The sequence below is a fragment of the Arvicola amphibius genome, chromosome 7, assembly GCF_903992535.2.
Source record: "Arvicola amphibius chromosome 7, mArvAmp1.2, whole genome shotgun sequence".
NCBI lineage: Eukaryota > Metazoa > Chordata > Mammalia > Rodentia > Cricetidae > Arvicola > Arvicola amphibius.
This window is the reverse complement of record NC_052053.1, coordinates 44,731,931-44,746,282: the sequence shown is the minus strand read 5'-3', so window position 1 is coordinate 44,746,282 and position 14,352 is coordinate 44,731,931. Positions and strand designations below refer to the sequence as shown.

Below are 14,352 nucleotides of genomic sequence, written 5' to 3'. Positions count from 1 at the left end.
ACTGAACCACTCCGCACTCTGTCGGCGGAAGTGGGGCGGGGCCTGGGCGGAGCGTGCGGAACGGCGGCTGCGCGTTCGTCGAGGGCTGCGGGACCGGGTCAGGTGCCACAGGTTTTGAGTGGTCGCGGGTGTAGGGAATAACCCCGAGAGCTGCAAAGGGCCCGCGTTCGCGGAGGAAGCTGATGTAGCGGAATCCCGCTCCCCACCCCCGCAGGCTCTGTGTGCTCGGTTCGGGTCTGACCGGACTGTGGCGGCTGTCACCCGGGACCTGCCATGGCCCAGCAGAGAGCCCTGCCCCAGAGCAAGGAGACGCTGCTGCAGTCCTACAACAAGCGGCTCAAAGACGACATCAAGTCCATCATGGACAACTTCACCGAGATCATCAAAACCGCCAAGGTGTGTGGTCGCTGTTTCGAGGCCAAGGGAGAAGGCAGGAACTGGCGGCGTTCCCTGAGGTCTGGGTGCATGAATTTGGATTCTGTTGAAGGGGCTGGGGATGCAAAGGGAATGTGATCAGTTTGGTGCGGGTGTGAGCGACGAGGCGTCAAAAGGTCAGCAGGTGACTAGAAAAGCCAAATAATGACAGGCGTGGGTAGAGCAGAGGAGAGGACAATGGCTGAATTTCCAGGGCTCTACTTTAGTTGCTGGGCACTGTTTCCCCATTGCTGTAGATTCTTGTGATGACTGATGAGTTTACTCCTTTAATACAATTCCTCATTTTGTGGTGACTCCCACCACAAAATTATTTTTGCTGCTACTTCATAACTATAATTTTGCAACTGTTAAAATGAGTCGCAGTGTTGAGAGATACTGCTCTGTGTCTGAGATGCCCCGAGACCACTGAGGTCTGTGTCTGTCTCTAACTGTAATCTGTAAGCCGAGAACAGCAGTTCAGGCTTTTTTTGTGAGGAAGCCTTGCTTAGTTAGCTGCTCAACATGGTGTCTGCCCAGGAGGGGCTCATTGGAAAAGTCACTTCCTGTCTGGGAATGTTGTCGCCATTGTAAAGTGCTTACCTAGCAGTTACAAAGCCCTGTGTTCAGTCCCTGGCACTGGATAAACTAGATGTTGGCACAGCTCTTTACTGTCAGGATTTAGGAAGTGGAGGCAGGAGGACCAGAAGTTCAGGTCAGCCTGAGTTACATGAGACCCAGCCTTAAAAACAAAAGATAAAAAAAAGAAAATGTCTTTTTACTCCTTTACTGAACATCTTATTTCCTGTAAACTTTCTCAAGAAGACTTGCAGTGTTGTTTTTATGTGATGAAGTCACCTGTTGTCACCCACAGACCAAGAGAGGGTTGGAGTGGACATTACCAGCTGTCTAGATAGGAAGTAGAGTTCTGGGTATACAGGAAGGCCTGATAGACAGGCTGAGGTGGTGGCTCTTGGGGTGGTGGCGGTGGCTGTTAACTGTTGGGGTCCTGTCAACCAGGCTAAGCCAGGTGTCTGCCTGTGCTGACTCTAAGCTTTTTTATTTGTCCCCAGATTGAGGATGAGACACAGGTGTCACGGGCTACTCAGGGTGAACAAGACAATTACGAGATGCATGTGCGAGCTGCCAACATTGTGAGTGGCCAGGGTGGAAAACACCCCTGTAGGGGTCACAGATGAACCAAAGGAAGACAAGAGAAACAATGGGGCGGGGCAGAGGAAGTTGCCCCTAGTGGGTACTGGGGTGGGTGGGTGCAATAGACATGGCCTTTTCCATCCTGTATAGTAGTCGGGAGGAAGGCAGCCATTCTTGCTGACAAAGGTTCCCCAAGGCTGGTTGTGACTGGAAAGGCAAATGGCCTTTTGTTGTATGTGAAGTGTGTCATGTAAAATGGCGTATGTGAAGTGTTGAGCCCCAGTGCCTGTGTAGTGGGTACCAGCAAATGACAATGTGTGGGGCAAAGACCCCAGTGAATCCTGCCCAACTTGTAGTTGTGCCATTTCTGGGAAGGAATGGGTCAGGAGGAACCCCAGGGCATGGTCTTCTGTTGGCTTTCAGTTGAGTGCAGTTGTGTTCATGGTTGGGGCGGGAAAGCTCCTTGAAGTGAGCAGACTTATCCCACCTGTGGTCAGGGTGGGTTGTGACCTTGTCTTCCCAGCCCTCTTCTGTCCTCACAGATGACTTTGTGCAGGCTCTGACTCTTTGCTGATCACGAAGTTGAAACTTTCAGAAACCCACAGTTGGCCCAGCACCAGTTGCACAGGGCAGGGCCACCATCTCCGCCTCCTCTCATATTTATCCTGATTATGATGGTGGCAGGTCCGAGCTGGTGAGTCACTGATGAAGCTGGTATCTGATCTCAAGCAGTTCCTGATCCTCAATGACTTCCCATCTGTGAATGAAGCCATTGACCAGCGTAACCAGCAGCTGCGCGCCCTGCAGGAAGAGTGTGATCGCAAGCTCATCACCTTGCGGGACGAGGTCTCCATCGACCTCTATGAGCTGGAGGAGGAGTACTACTCGTCCAGGTACAAATAGGGCTGGACTCGCATGCAGGTGCTACCTGCTGCCTCCCCAGGCTAACTAGGGCCTTCAAGGGCCTTGTGTTTTTCCAAGTCCTCCTTGGCAGCAGAGCCCCTGACCAGAGTGTTTCATGGACAGTCACAGCTGGCCACCAGCTGGTACCCAGGCCTTTCCCTCAATGAAGTGGGGTGAAAAATCACAGGACTTGGTGTCAGCGGCTGAGGCCAGAGAAGGGCATCTCCAGGGGGCGAGGAAGTCTCCTGGGCAGTGCAGTCTGCCTTCCTGCTCTAAATCTCTGTCTTGACACTTCAGCCAAGGCTGGATTGGCCCCTGTGGCCTTCTGGGTCTATAACTATGTCCACTCCTGGGACATCACTGCCTACTGCTTGCCCAGAGATTCAGTTCTATGCAGATATCAAATTCCTCAGTGTAGAGGTGGGGAACACTGGGAAGGAGGAGGAAGGAGCTCGAGCAGAGCGGCTCTGAGAACTGGACTTGGATACTTGGATGTCCTGTTTCTGGTCAGCTCAGCCTTATGGGGCTGGAGCCTCCTGGTATCAGACCTAGGATAGTGTAGGTAGGATCTGTCACCTAGTCCTCTGTAGGGCCACTTGAATCCTGACAGTTTCTGAGCTAGAGAGGCCCTGTGAAATTAGGAGTACAATGTGAAATATGTGGGAAACTGAGGCTGGAGAATGGAGGCCTGGCTCACATCCCCTCAGCTTGAAATTCAGGTTCCGTCCAGCAGCACCGTCTCCCAGGCAAACCTGGCTTCCCCAGCGGTAGATTTGGGCTCCTGCTGCACAGAAGCTGCAGTGGGAGCCACAGATGTCCAGAGCTGAGTAGTATGTGATCTAGGGCTTGTTTTTCCCATCCTAGTCTTCAGGGTCACTGCCAAGCTGGAGCAGTTCTGGGGCTATCCTTGATCCCAAATTCATCAGCTTAGCAAATGAATGGGACCATCTCCTCTGCCCCTCCTCACCAGGATGAATTCTTCCTGTCGCTACCCTTTAGACAGTTACTGCTTCAAGGGCCCCGGGTGGATCAGTATTGGGGCAGTGACTTAGCCCTGCTATAGGAGTTGATGGAGGAGGGGATGAAATTCCTTAAGACAGAAACCCAGTGTGCCAGGTTTCCAAAGCCTCAGTCTCTGCATCACCTGCATGGGTTTCTGAGACAACCAGTCTTCCCTTTGGACACCTTTTGCATATTCCTCATGATATGGCAGCTGTCCCTCTGCCTATGAATTACCTTAAATGGCAGGGCTCTTCTGTGCAGGGTCAATGGGTTTCATCTGTGCGCCCACACCACCACCAGCTGCCCAGCTTCCCTTCTGCACAGCTACTCCTGCCTGTATACTCACTGCTTGCTGATTCTGGCTTTGCCTCCCCTCCACTCTCCTGGGATGCTACTCTTTTGGGTAGTTCAGAGAGGGACTGTTGGGGGCAGGTATGTGGCTAGGGCCTTGTGCATATTAGAAAGCTGTGGAAACAGATGTGCTCCAGGTAACCTGCTATGACCGCTGAGGCTTAATCCTTGCCTCTTCGCACCTCTAGTCTTCCCTGTGTAGCGTGGGAAGATGGAATGCGTGAAAGCGTGGGGCTCGAAGCTGTAGGGTTGGAGCAGTGGTGTGTACAGAAATGGACCTCTGTTCCTGACTTTTTATAGTTAGGCCCATTCCCTGATAGGAACAGGCAGGTCTCTGCCACGTTGAGCTCTTTGTAAAGTCTTATCACTGCCATACTGTTAATGGCTGGGCAGTCAGGATGGGAGAAGACCCACAGGGACAAGGGTAGTCCTAAGTGTCTGGAAGGACATGTGGCCCATGGGGAAAGCTTGCCTAAGTCACTCAGCCTGTTGATGGCATCTTTCTTTGGATGCAAGTGCAGTCAGAACTGGTAGCAGAGGGGCCAGCACAGAGGAGAGGAAGGGGAGGCAATCAGGTGATGTTCATTTCTTAACTCTGCATCTGTCTTGCTTTCCCCTCCCTGGCTTTCCTCTGCCTGCTCCTGTCACTCCTGGGGGTTTCTTGTGGTTGCAAAGCTCAAGTCTCTGCGAAGCTAATGACCTGCCTCTATGTGAAGCTTACTGGAGGCTGGACCTCGACACAGATTCTGCTGATGGCCTCTCAGCCCCTCTTCTGGCGTCCCCGGACACTGGTGCTGGTCCCCTGCAGTCTGCAGCTCCTGCCCACTCCCATGGTGGTGGCCCTGGCCCCACAGAACACACCTGAGCCCTCCCCAGGGCCCTAGTTTATCAGAAAGGAAGTCCTGTGGGTGCCCGCCACAGCCTTGCTTCTTTCAGTCTTAGCTCCCACTTGGGGACTTCGGGATCAAGAACCACTGTAGCCTCAGGGACCTGGCCAGGCCAGGGCCAGTTCCCTGATAGTTCAGGAATGCTGTTCACTTATTTACAGGCAGATGGCCCTTCGTTTCTAGTGGCTATCTTCCTGCCTGCCAGATGGGAGTTGGTCCTATTGAGGACCTAGAATAGGGAGGATGGCTGGTGATAGGAAGCCTCAGTTCGTTGAGAATTAGGAGGTGCTCAGTGGACCTTAGCCAAGTCCAGCCATCCATATTTGACTCAAGCTCCTATATAAAGAGCCCTGTCCACTGCCTGGTGCCTGGAGCACAATTGTTTGTGCCACAGCTGACAGTCCTAGCAAGACTGAGGCAGCTAGCCAGGGCGTCTCCTGGATTCTGCCACCATTTTCATTCTGCTACTTTTGTGATGAAACTGTTGAATAAAACATTACCCTTTTGTGCTGTTCATTTTTCTTTCCTGATCAATCCAAGATCCCCCCGGGTTCCTCAAGCAACAGCCCCAACTCTGATGTGGGATTGCCCTCTGTATGCTGTGAATATGTTTTATTACCATTGGCTAATAAAAGAAGCTGCTTCGGCCTATGGCAGGGCAGAATAAAGCCAGGTGGGAAATCTGAACAGAGATATATATAGAGAGTAGGCAGAGTAAAGGAGACACCATGTAGCTGCCGAAGGAGAAAGATGCCAGTAAGCCACAGCCTTGTGATACACAGATTAATAGAAATGGGTTAATGTAATATGAAGAGCTAGCTGGGAATATGCTAATATGCTTAAGCTATTGGCCAAGCAGTGTTGTAATTCATATAGTTTCTGTGTGATTATTTGGGTCTGGGCGGCTGGGAAATGAAAGAACAGTCTCCACTTACATTCCTTGTATAGCCCCTCTCCCACCAGCATCTAGTAGGTCCTTGACATTTGGTAAAAGAATGAAAAATCTGCCATTACTTCAAGTTATATGAGTGCAGCACTTGTACCTCTGGTGCCACCTATTTCTGCCACCTCAACTTAGTGCTGTCATGTCTGCATCTTGGAGTAGGCATGGGCTTGAAGGGGTGTGCCATGCCTAGAGCCACAGGCTGAGAAATTAAGTGGCAGAAACAACTAGGAACTCAGACCCCATTGCCTCTCAGTACCAGGCTCAACATTGACATGCAGAAACCATGACACTGGGGCATGTGTTTGCCTTCAGCCTGTCACTCCTAACTACCATGAGCATGCTTCATTCATGAAAGTAGTCATCCCGGGTCTATAAGGAACATGGGCTGGTCACCAGGTGGCCCAGCACCTACATAACCAAACAGAAGGTAGCACACAAGTAGGTAAGTGGGGAGGTCACTGCCCCATTGATGGAGTTTTCCATCAGAGTGATGTCTGCAAAATGTTAACTGTTAGAAGAACCCATGAGTGTCACTGAGAAAGCTTAGGCACAGGGTAGAGGACTTGGGGAAGCACTAGAAGCAACAGTTCGGAAGGGGTTCCAAAAACATTAAAGACTGAGTCTTGTGTTTTATTCTGTTTGGTCAATTCTGTCCTTTATATTTAAAAGCAAAGCTTCTCATTTAAAGGACCCCACTGTCTTCCTTAAGTTTATGCTGCTGGGGGCAGAACTCCCCTGAGACAGCCAGAGATTCAGTTCTCTAGGAACTCAGAGTCAGTGATGTAACTTCTGTGTCACCATTTTTTTTAATTTTTATTTTTTTTCTCACGAGCATTAACTTGTGAGTGATCCTAGATTAATTACATGCTACGTAGCATGTGTATAGCAAGACCTATATAGGTCCTACTAAGGACTCGCTCTCCTTTCCTCATATATAAGCCATTTCAATGCCATCTGCAAGGGGTTTTAATCCCTAAAGGCCCAATGCCATCAAAACAATTGAGATACATGACTACGTGTAATCTAGATCCACGCCATACTCATGTGTTCCCTCTTCCCCCCCCAAGATACCGGTTTGTGTTTTGCTCCGTGTGGCTGAGTAGTCGTGGGGTGCTGGGCATGCCCTGCAGGCTGAATTCTAGGCTTCAGGTTGATTAATTGGGAAGGAGCTAGAACGGCTTCCGTTCTGCCTGGCGGGGCGGGCTGGACTGAAGTCCTGACATTATAGATTTGCTTCTTTCAGAGGAATGCCTCCAGGTTAAGGACTACCCGGCCCCTCAGGCCTGGCTAATCGATCTCCGGGTGGGCCGCGGGTGCGTACATCGCGGCTTCCGGGGGCTTCCTAACTTGCTAACCTAGGGACTGAATTGAGACAACTACTTTGGGTGGTATCTTCCGGTGCTCCTGAGCTAATAGCGAGCGTTGGCCTGGCGGCGCCTGCGCACACGATACTTCCGGCGTGGACAGGCTGGGCAATCGAGCTCTAGGCTGTCGGCGCCTACGTTCAAGGTGCTTCCGGCGGAGCTCAGGACCGTGGAACCTCCGAGCGTGGTCTCCAACCATGGCCTCTCTGCAAGCTAAGGATGCGTATCTGCAGGACTTGGCCAAGAAGATCTGTGCACAGCCTGGCCCCGAGCGGCAGGGGAACAAGTGGGGTAAGGCAGCCTATCCGAGCAGCCTTTGGGAGTGGATGTCGTCGCACGGGCCCGCTCTCCTCGGTCGGGACCCTCTACGCGTGCTGCAAGAGAGAGCGGGTACCGGCGGGGACAGCTACGGTTCCTGAGGGCGCTGGGCCGTGATGGAGGGGAAGGTAGTTAGGGAACTACCAGACTCGAACGGAAAGAAAAACGTGCTCGCTAGTGAACTCCACTTCCAGGGGGTCTTACGCCCTCTTCTGGACCCCACTGGCACCGGGCACGGTTATGATGCATAGGCATACATACTTAAAACACTCAGTGTGTTAAATGTGTCTTTTGGGGTGGGAGCGGGAAACAGTGAGAATCTTGGTCTACATGCCCTTAGTACCAGTACTTGGCAAACAGAAGCAAGGCAGATCACCGTGAATTCCAGAAACCCACAGCCCTCACCTTAAATAGTTTATTCTGGAGCACATTTTGAGTGACCATGGCCTGGGAACACAAATTTAGGTTTCCCCAAATTCCAGTTTTCAACACAGAATGTTCTGGAAGCAATTTCTTTAAGCTTTATAGAACAAAGAAAGCCAAGGCAAGTTTAAAATACATTGGTGTGTGTATCAGGTGGTTATAGTAATATGAGGGAAGCCTTTTTTGGCCCAGATGCTGATGACATTTTTGTTTTTTGAAACAGGGTTTCTCGCCAGGCGGTGGTGGTGCACGCCTTTAATTCCAGCATTGGGAGGCAGAGGCAGGTGGATCTCTGTAAGTTCAAGGCCAGCCTGGTCTACAAGAGCTAGTTCCAGGATAGGCTCTAAGACTACAGAGAAACCTTGTCTCAAAAAATCCAAAACAGAGAGAGAGAGAGAGAGAGAGAGAGATTGATTCTCTGTGTAGCTTTGACTGTTCTAGAACTCTGCAGACCAGGCTGTCTTCAACTCAGAGATCAGCCTGCCTCTGCCTCCAGCTCCATAGTGCTTGGATTAAAGACATGTTTTGCCCGGAGCTGATGATGTTATTAACTTTGATCTGCTAAGTTAATAGATTTCCAGACGGTTTTTTATCTGTTACATACAGATGTAGAAGTGAGCAAGGAACGGATTATTTATGGGACTAGAGCTAACGTGAGATGAGGTCATTATCCTCTGGACCTGCAACATTCCAGCCTCTCTACAACACTGGGTTCTGATCAGTCTTTGTGGACACAGGAACAAACGTATGAGTACTACCGAAGGCCAGTGTGGTTAACCAGTGAGCTTTATTGGGGTGACTTCCAAGAGCAGACATGATTACCAAATAGCTGTAGCACCAAAGCTCACCCCAGCGTGAGTGGTGGCTCTGCAAAGCTGGAAACCTGGAGTGCACTGCACAGCTTGCAGCTCAGCGGGTTGGAAAGTTTATTCCACGCGGTCCTGCTTGACTAAGAGCCCCTTAGCCTTCCTCCTGTATAGTCTTGGGGAAGAAGGGGCTAGTGAATCTGGTCAGTGTTCAGGACTTCCTGAAGTCTTGATGTTTATTTCCTGAGTTTACGGAGCTTCCCTCCAAGATGGAAGGGTTTGTCTAGGAGGAACTTGCTATAAATGAGCTCAGGGTTCAGCTTTGGGCTCGTGCCAGTGTCCTCGTTTGTTCCTGGAAGTGTATTTTGGTGGCGATGACTGAAACCAGACTTTGCGTTTCACTCCTCATGTGCAATCTGCTGGGTCAAGTGCTGAGTACAGTTTGGACTTAAAAAAAAAAAAATTATTTATTTATTTATTTATTTGTTTGTTTGTTTGCTTGTTTTTTGGGGCAGGGTCTTGCTATGTAGCCCAGCCTGGCCTCAAACTCAGCAATCCTGATGCCTTGGCCTCCAAATGCTGGGATTACAATTTGTGGCCACTGTTGCCCAGGCAGTTGGTGGTGCTAAGCTCAGGATAGGTGGCACTAGCTTAGCCACCTGGTCCTTTGCATCACTAGGATCAGTGCCTCTGCAGTATCTTTCATTGCTGAGTTGGTCAGAGAAAAGGGATTCAGCTTGGTTTGCATTTCAGCTGTCAGAACAAAACGCTTGGAAGCTGCTGGGCCCCCCAAAAAGAAAAGGAAGAAAACACAAAAGAAATCTCGCGAACAGGAACAGAAAGCTGCAGAGCACAAGACTAAGCCCCCAGGGAAGACGGCTTCCACCTCTTCTAGGGCTAAGAAACCAGTGGTATCCAAAGAGAAGAACTCCGGCTCCCTGGAGTCTCCTAAAGGTGAGGGACTTCAAAAGTGTGCATGATCAGGGCTGGGATGACACATAGAGGCAAGTGTCTCCACTGCTCAAAAGTACCAACAGGCTTTGGCACTTTTCAGTGAGGGAAGACGATAGGGAGCAGAATGGCCGACAGGGCACAAGAGCTCTTGATAGTCCAGTGCCACATGCCATGTCAGGTGACAAGGTGACCACAAATACTGTTTTTCTAATGTCATAGTGAGCAGCCTCATGAAGCAGCTGTTAGTAGTCTGTCTTAAAGGAGCTGTGCTGGAACTGACTGTGGCCTGTAAATCCACTAGCGGCGCTGGGGAAGGAAGAGGGAGAAGTGGTGGTGGTTGCTGGAGAGAGCTCCCCTTTCAGCATAGGCTCCTTCCCTGCAGATGGCCAAGCCACAGCACCTGACTCTGTCTTTGCACTGGACTTCCTGCGACAGCGGCTGCATGAGAAGATGCAGTTGGCCCGGGGTCAGGTAAATGGGGAGTGTTGCTCAGCTCCTGGAGCAGGCTTGTCGAGTGCTTCCCCCCAGTTCTCTGCCAACCTGGGGTGTACGGCACTGTAGTTGGTCTTTTGTTCTACTCTCTCTTTGACCCCCACCCCCAGCTCCCAAATACTCAGAGACTTATTTTTACTTATGAATGTCCAGCCTTAGCTTGGCTTATTTCTAGCTAGCTTTTCTTAATTAATTGTCCCGTCTATCTTTTGCCTCTGGGCCTTTACTTTCCTATAAACTATATACCTCTCCTTGCTCCATGCCTGATTGTGTGACTGACCCCCGGGATTCTCCTCTCTTGTTCCCCTTTTCACTTCTCTTCTTCTCTCTGCCTGCCAGCCCCACCTGTTTCTCTCTCCTGCCTTGCTATTGGCTGTTCAACTCTAATAGACCAATCAGGTGTTTAAACAGGCAAAGTAACACGGCTTTACAGAGTTAAGCAAATGCAACATGAAAGAATGCAGCACATCTCTGTATCATTAAACAAATATTCCACAGCATAAATAAATATAACACATCTTTAACTAATATTCTACAACAGGGCACCTCTTGGCTGAGGTAGCAGGTGTAGTTCCTTTCTTGTACCTCAGTCCCCAGAGACATCTGCCTCCTGAATGCTCTGTGTCCCTCAGAGAAGTGTAGCCTCCTGCCTTTGGGGAGCTGCCTCCACTGATGCCACATGGGTGGAGTATAGCCTGAGTTGTTCCTCTAAAGGTTGGTGTCCAGAAGCGAGGTGACCGGACTAAACTTGACATAGTGCTCCATGGTGCTGGCTACCTCTGTGCCCATCCCCCACCCTCCGCTGCCGCTCTTTCTAAGGCTCTTCTTTGAGCTTTAACTTCTTACCCTCCCAATATATGCTACTTACCATCTCTAGGTTCCTTAGAGGGGGTCAAGGCTCAAGGTCCTCTGTCCTGCGACGCAGGCCTGGGTTGGTCTCTCTGGCTGTGGTTCGTCCAGGAAGGGGTAGAGAGAGCACTCAACCTGAGTTCGTCATGAGCAGAATATACAGTGGTTAGGACAGACCCTCCATAGAAACCCAGTCTAAGTACTGAATTCTCGGACAGTGCAAGATGAAGCTCTGGTGTGCTGGGGGGAAGGGGAGTCTGGGAACGGAGCAGGCATTCTTCCTAGGGCTTCCTCACCATGTTGGTGTTATTTGGATCTGGGGAATAGGTCATATGCTGGTGATGCATGGACTTGTGGCCTACAAGGATTTTCTCTCATCTCAGCCATATGCAGACAGGACTTCGAGATTGAATGAGTCCTCATCTTTTATGTTTTACCTTTTTCCCTCAGGGTAGCACCAAGGAGCTGTCAGCTGCCACTCTAGAGAAAAGACAGCGTAGGAAACAGGAGAGGGAACGGAAGAAGAGGAAGCGCAAGGAGCTTCGAGCAAAGGAGAAGGCTGCAAAGGCTGAGAACAAGGAGGAGACAGCCGAGGCATCCCCAGATGTGGCCTGCAAGGAGCCGCAGGAGTCGGGGCTTATCTTTAATAAGGTGGGGGCTGCGGGCTGAATGCCTTTGGCCTAACTTTGCACCTTGTTGGTATCGGTGCATGTTGGTGACTCATCTGAGGGAGCAAAAGCCATGTCGTTGGTCTGAGGCCTCACTGATGTGCCTCTCGCCTGCAGGTGGAAGTGACTGAAGAGGAGCCAGCCAGCAAGCCCCAGCGGAAGAAGGAGAAGCGGCAGAAGGTGAAAGGGAACCTGACACCACTGACGGGCAGGAACTACAGGCAGCTGCTGGAGCGTCTGCAGGCGCGGCAGGGCCGGCTGGAGGAGCTGCGAGACCAGGATGCAGGCAAGGCCCAAGAACTGGAGGCCAAAATGAAGTGGACCAACTTGCTGTACAAGGCCGAGGGTGTGAAGATCCGGGACAATGAGCAACTGCTGCGGGAAGCCTTGAAGCGCAAGGAGAAGCGCAAGGCACAGAGGCAGCGCCGGTGGGAGAAGCGCTCAGAGCACGTGGTAGAGAAGATGCAGCAGCGCCAGGACAAGCGGCGCCAGAACCTGCGCAAGAAGAAGGCCGCGAAGGCTGAGCGGAGGCTGCAGAAGGCCCGCAAGAAGGGCCGGATACTGCCACAGGACCTGGAGCGTGCAGGCCTCTCCTGAGCAGCTTGCACCTGCCACATTCCTGGCCAGACACTTAGGTGACAGACCGTGGGTCTCCTATGTGAGACTGATGCTGTCTTGCACCACACAGCAATAGTGAGGGCTCCAGTCGTGTGCCAAGAGGATGTTTTGCCATTGTCCATAAGTAGAACAGTGTCCTCCAGTCCCTGGGAGGGTTGAAGAGGATCTCTGCCCAAGTCTTGTGAGGGTGTGTGTGTGTGTGTGTGTGTGTGTGTGTGTGTGTGTGTGTGTCTGTCTGTCTGTCTGTCTGTCTGTCTGTCTGTATGTATGTATGTATGTATGTTCATGTTTCTGAAGGCTCCAGAAGCAAAGTAGTGGCAGTCGATGTGAGCTGCCCACCTGACCTCTTCCTACCCACCTGTATTTCTGGTGGCCATGAGAACAAAAGGCCTTGACTTCTGCGTTCACAAGTCCCTGGCAACAGAGGAGAGCCCACAGGAGTTCTCAGGGGAATCTGATCCAGTTAGGTCTGCCTCTGGGTCAGAGCTTCAAAACCCAGAGTCTTTCTGGGATCCACAGGATGTGCCTTGGGTAACATGGCCTCCTCTGAGCCAGTTGGTGTCAGAGGCTTGGGAAGTAGTGGTGTGTTGGCTAGTTTATGTCAGTTTAACATAAGCTAGAGGTATCTGAGAAGAGGGAGCCTCACTGAGGAGACAACCTCACTAGATTGGCCTGTGGGCAAGTCTGTGGTCCACTTCCTTTACTAGTGAGTGATGTGGCAGGGCCCAGTTCATTGTGGGCAGTGCCACCTCTGAGCTCGTGGTCCTGGGTTAGATAAGAAAGCTGGCCATGGGGAACAAACCAGTAAGCGATGTTTCTCTATGGCTTTTGCTTTAGTTCTGCCTCTAGGTTCTTGCCCCGACTTCTTTTGGTGATGTACTGTTACCTGGAAATTAATATGAAATAAACCTTTCCCTCCCCCGTGTTGCTTTTGGTTATGGTGTTTTCTTTTATCACTCTGTGTCTTCCTTTGTGCAACACTGAACTTACTTTCTAACAGAAGAGGGGGTCCAATGCCCGGAACTAGAGTTAAAGACAGTGATGAGCCACCATGTGGGTGCTAGCAACCAAACCTCAGGCCCTCTGCAAAAACAATAGGTGTTCTGAGCCATTTCTCCAGTCCTTGTGAGTTCTTTGATAGAAGTTTTTATTGTTTTTTGCCAGACATGGAAGAAAATACCCATAATCCCATGAGGCAGAGGGATGGCTGTTTGAGGTAGCTGGTGGTCACATAGCAAAACTCACGAAGGAGAAAACAGGACTGCAGGAAGGTAGGCTACACCCCTCAAGGCCATCTTCAGCGTTCCTTCTCTGCCAGTCATGCAGGTGACCCGTATAAGTAGGGTCCTTAAAGCCAGTAAAAGAGGCAGAGACAGCCCTTCTTCCTGCTGTTAGGAGTCCCATAAGAGGACCAAGCTACACAACTGTAACACATGCAGAGTGTCTAGGTCAGTCTCATGCGGGCTCAGTCTCTGTGAGCATATGTATGCATTTCTAAATATAAATACAACATGCTCAGTCTGCATAATATTACTTGTGTTATATGTGATTTCATGGTTGACTACTCGGTACTGAATATCCAATATGAGGACTCTTTGCAAGGCCAAAGTTTCATTTTAAGTTTTAATGACTATGCCTGAGAGATCCATGAAACAAAAATGCCTCTGATCTGCAAGCCCCTTGCCCAAGGACAGAGAGTTCCTGAAATGCTGGAGTCTGTGGTTTATGGGCGATAACACACCACATGTTTTCACTCCCCTACACAAGTTTGTTTGACCCGTCTGCACCAGACGTGTGCATGCATGATCACATGTGGGCGGGAGGTTCACAGGCAGGAAACACATCAGGATGAACACTTGCCTCGGATTGATTGGATGCAGGCTGGAGGTACGCCAGATGTATGCTTGCCCCGGTTGTACCTGATGGGAAATGCAATGAATTATGGGTTTTCCTTCTTAAGCCCTGGCAAACCATGATGTGGGGGTCATTTTCAGGAACCTGGGTATGGGCCTGGCCAGTGCCCACTCACCTGGCCAGTATTTAATTAAAGCTTCCTTCAAATTTGGCTTTAAATTGTGGTAGTGATCTTATTCTCGATCAGTGGGGTTAATATCTTCTCTGAGGAAAATTGTCTCCCACTCTGAACATTCCTTAGCTGCATTTAAGGTGCCCTGAGATTCCTCCCCTTCCTTGTTAGCATATCAA

The 14,352-nt window shown here is 50.6% G+C and overlaps 2 protein-coding genes across 2 annotated transcripts; both read left to right on the top strand.

Moving 5' to 3' along the window:
* The first annotated feature begins 51 nt into the window (after nt 1–51).
* Med22 (mediator complex subunit 22) lies at nt 52–5,225 on the top strand. The gene is made up of 4 exons (XM_038337531.1): nt 52–396; nt 1,485–1,565; nt 2,251–2,459; nt 4,498–5,225. The coding sequence occupies exons 1-4, from the start codon at nt 274–276 to the stop codon at nt 4,685–4,687; spliced, it is 603 nt and encodes a 200-aa protein (XP_038193459.1). The 5' UTR covers nt 52–273; the 3' UTR covers nt 4,688–5,225.
* Nucleotides 5,226–7,130: 1,905 nt separating this feature from the next.
* On the top strand, nt 7,131–12,372 carry Surf6 (surfeit 6). The gene is made up of 5 exons (XM_038336692.1): nt 7,131–7,310; nt 9,320–9,520; nt 9,903–9,991; nt 11,312–11,512; nt 11,647–12,372. The coding sequence occupies exons 1-5, from the start codon at nt 7,217–7,219 to the stop codon at nt 12,124–12,126; spliced, it is 1,065 nt and encodes a 354-aa protein (XP_038192620.1). The 5' UTR covers nt 7,131–7,216; the 3' UTR covers nt 12,127–12,372.
* The last annotated feature ends 1,980 nt before the right edge of the window (nt 12,373–14,352 follow it).

Bases quoted from the DNA above. Each gene is read 5' to 3' on its own strand.
- Med22 (XM_038337531.1), top strand. From the start codon at position 274: ATGGCCCAGCAGAGAGCCCTGCCCCAGAGCAAGGAGACGCTGCTGCAG. The intron at 397-1,484 runs GTGTGTGGTCGC...ATTTGTCCCCAG, and splicing joins AGATCATCAAAACCGCCAAG to ATTGAGGATGAGACACAGGT. The intron at 2,460-4,497 runs GTACAAATAGGG...GTGGTTGCAAAG, and splicing joins GAGGAGTACTACTCGTCCAG to CTCAAGTCTCTGCGAAGCTA.
- Surf6 (XM_038336692.1), top strand. From the start codon at position 7,217: ATGGCCTCTCTGCAAGCTAAGGATGCGTATCTGCAGGACTTGGCCAAG. The intron at 7,311-9,319 runs GTAAGGCAGCCT...TTTGCATTTCAG, and splicing joins GCGGCAGGGGAACAAGTGGG to CTGTCAGAACAAAACGCTTG. The intron at 11,513-11,646 runs GTGGGGGCTGCG...TCTCGCCTGCAG, and splicing joins CGGGGCTTATCTTTAATAAG to GTGGAAGTGACTGAAGAGGA.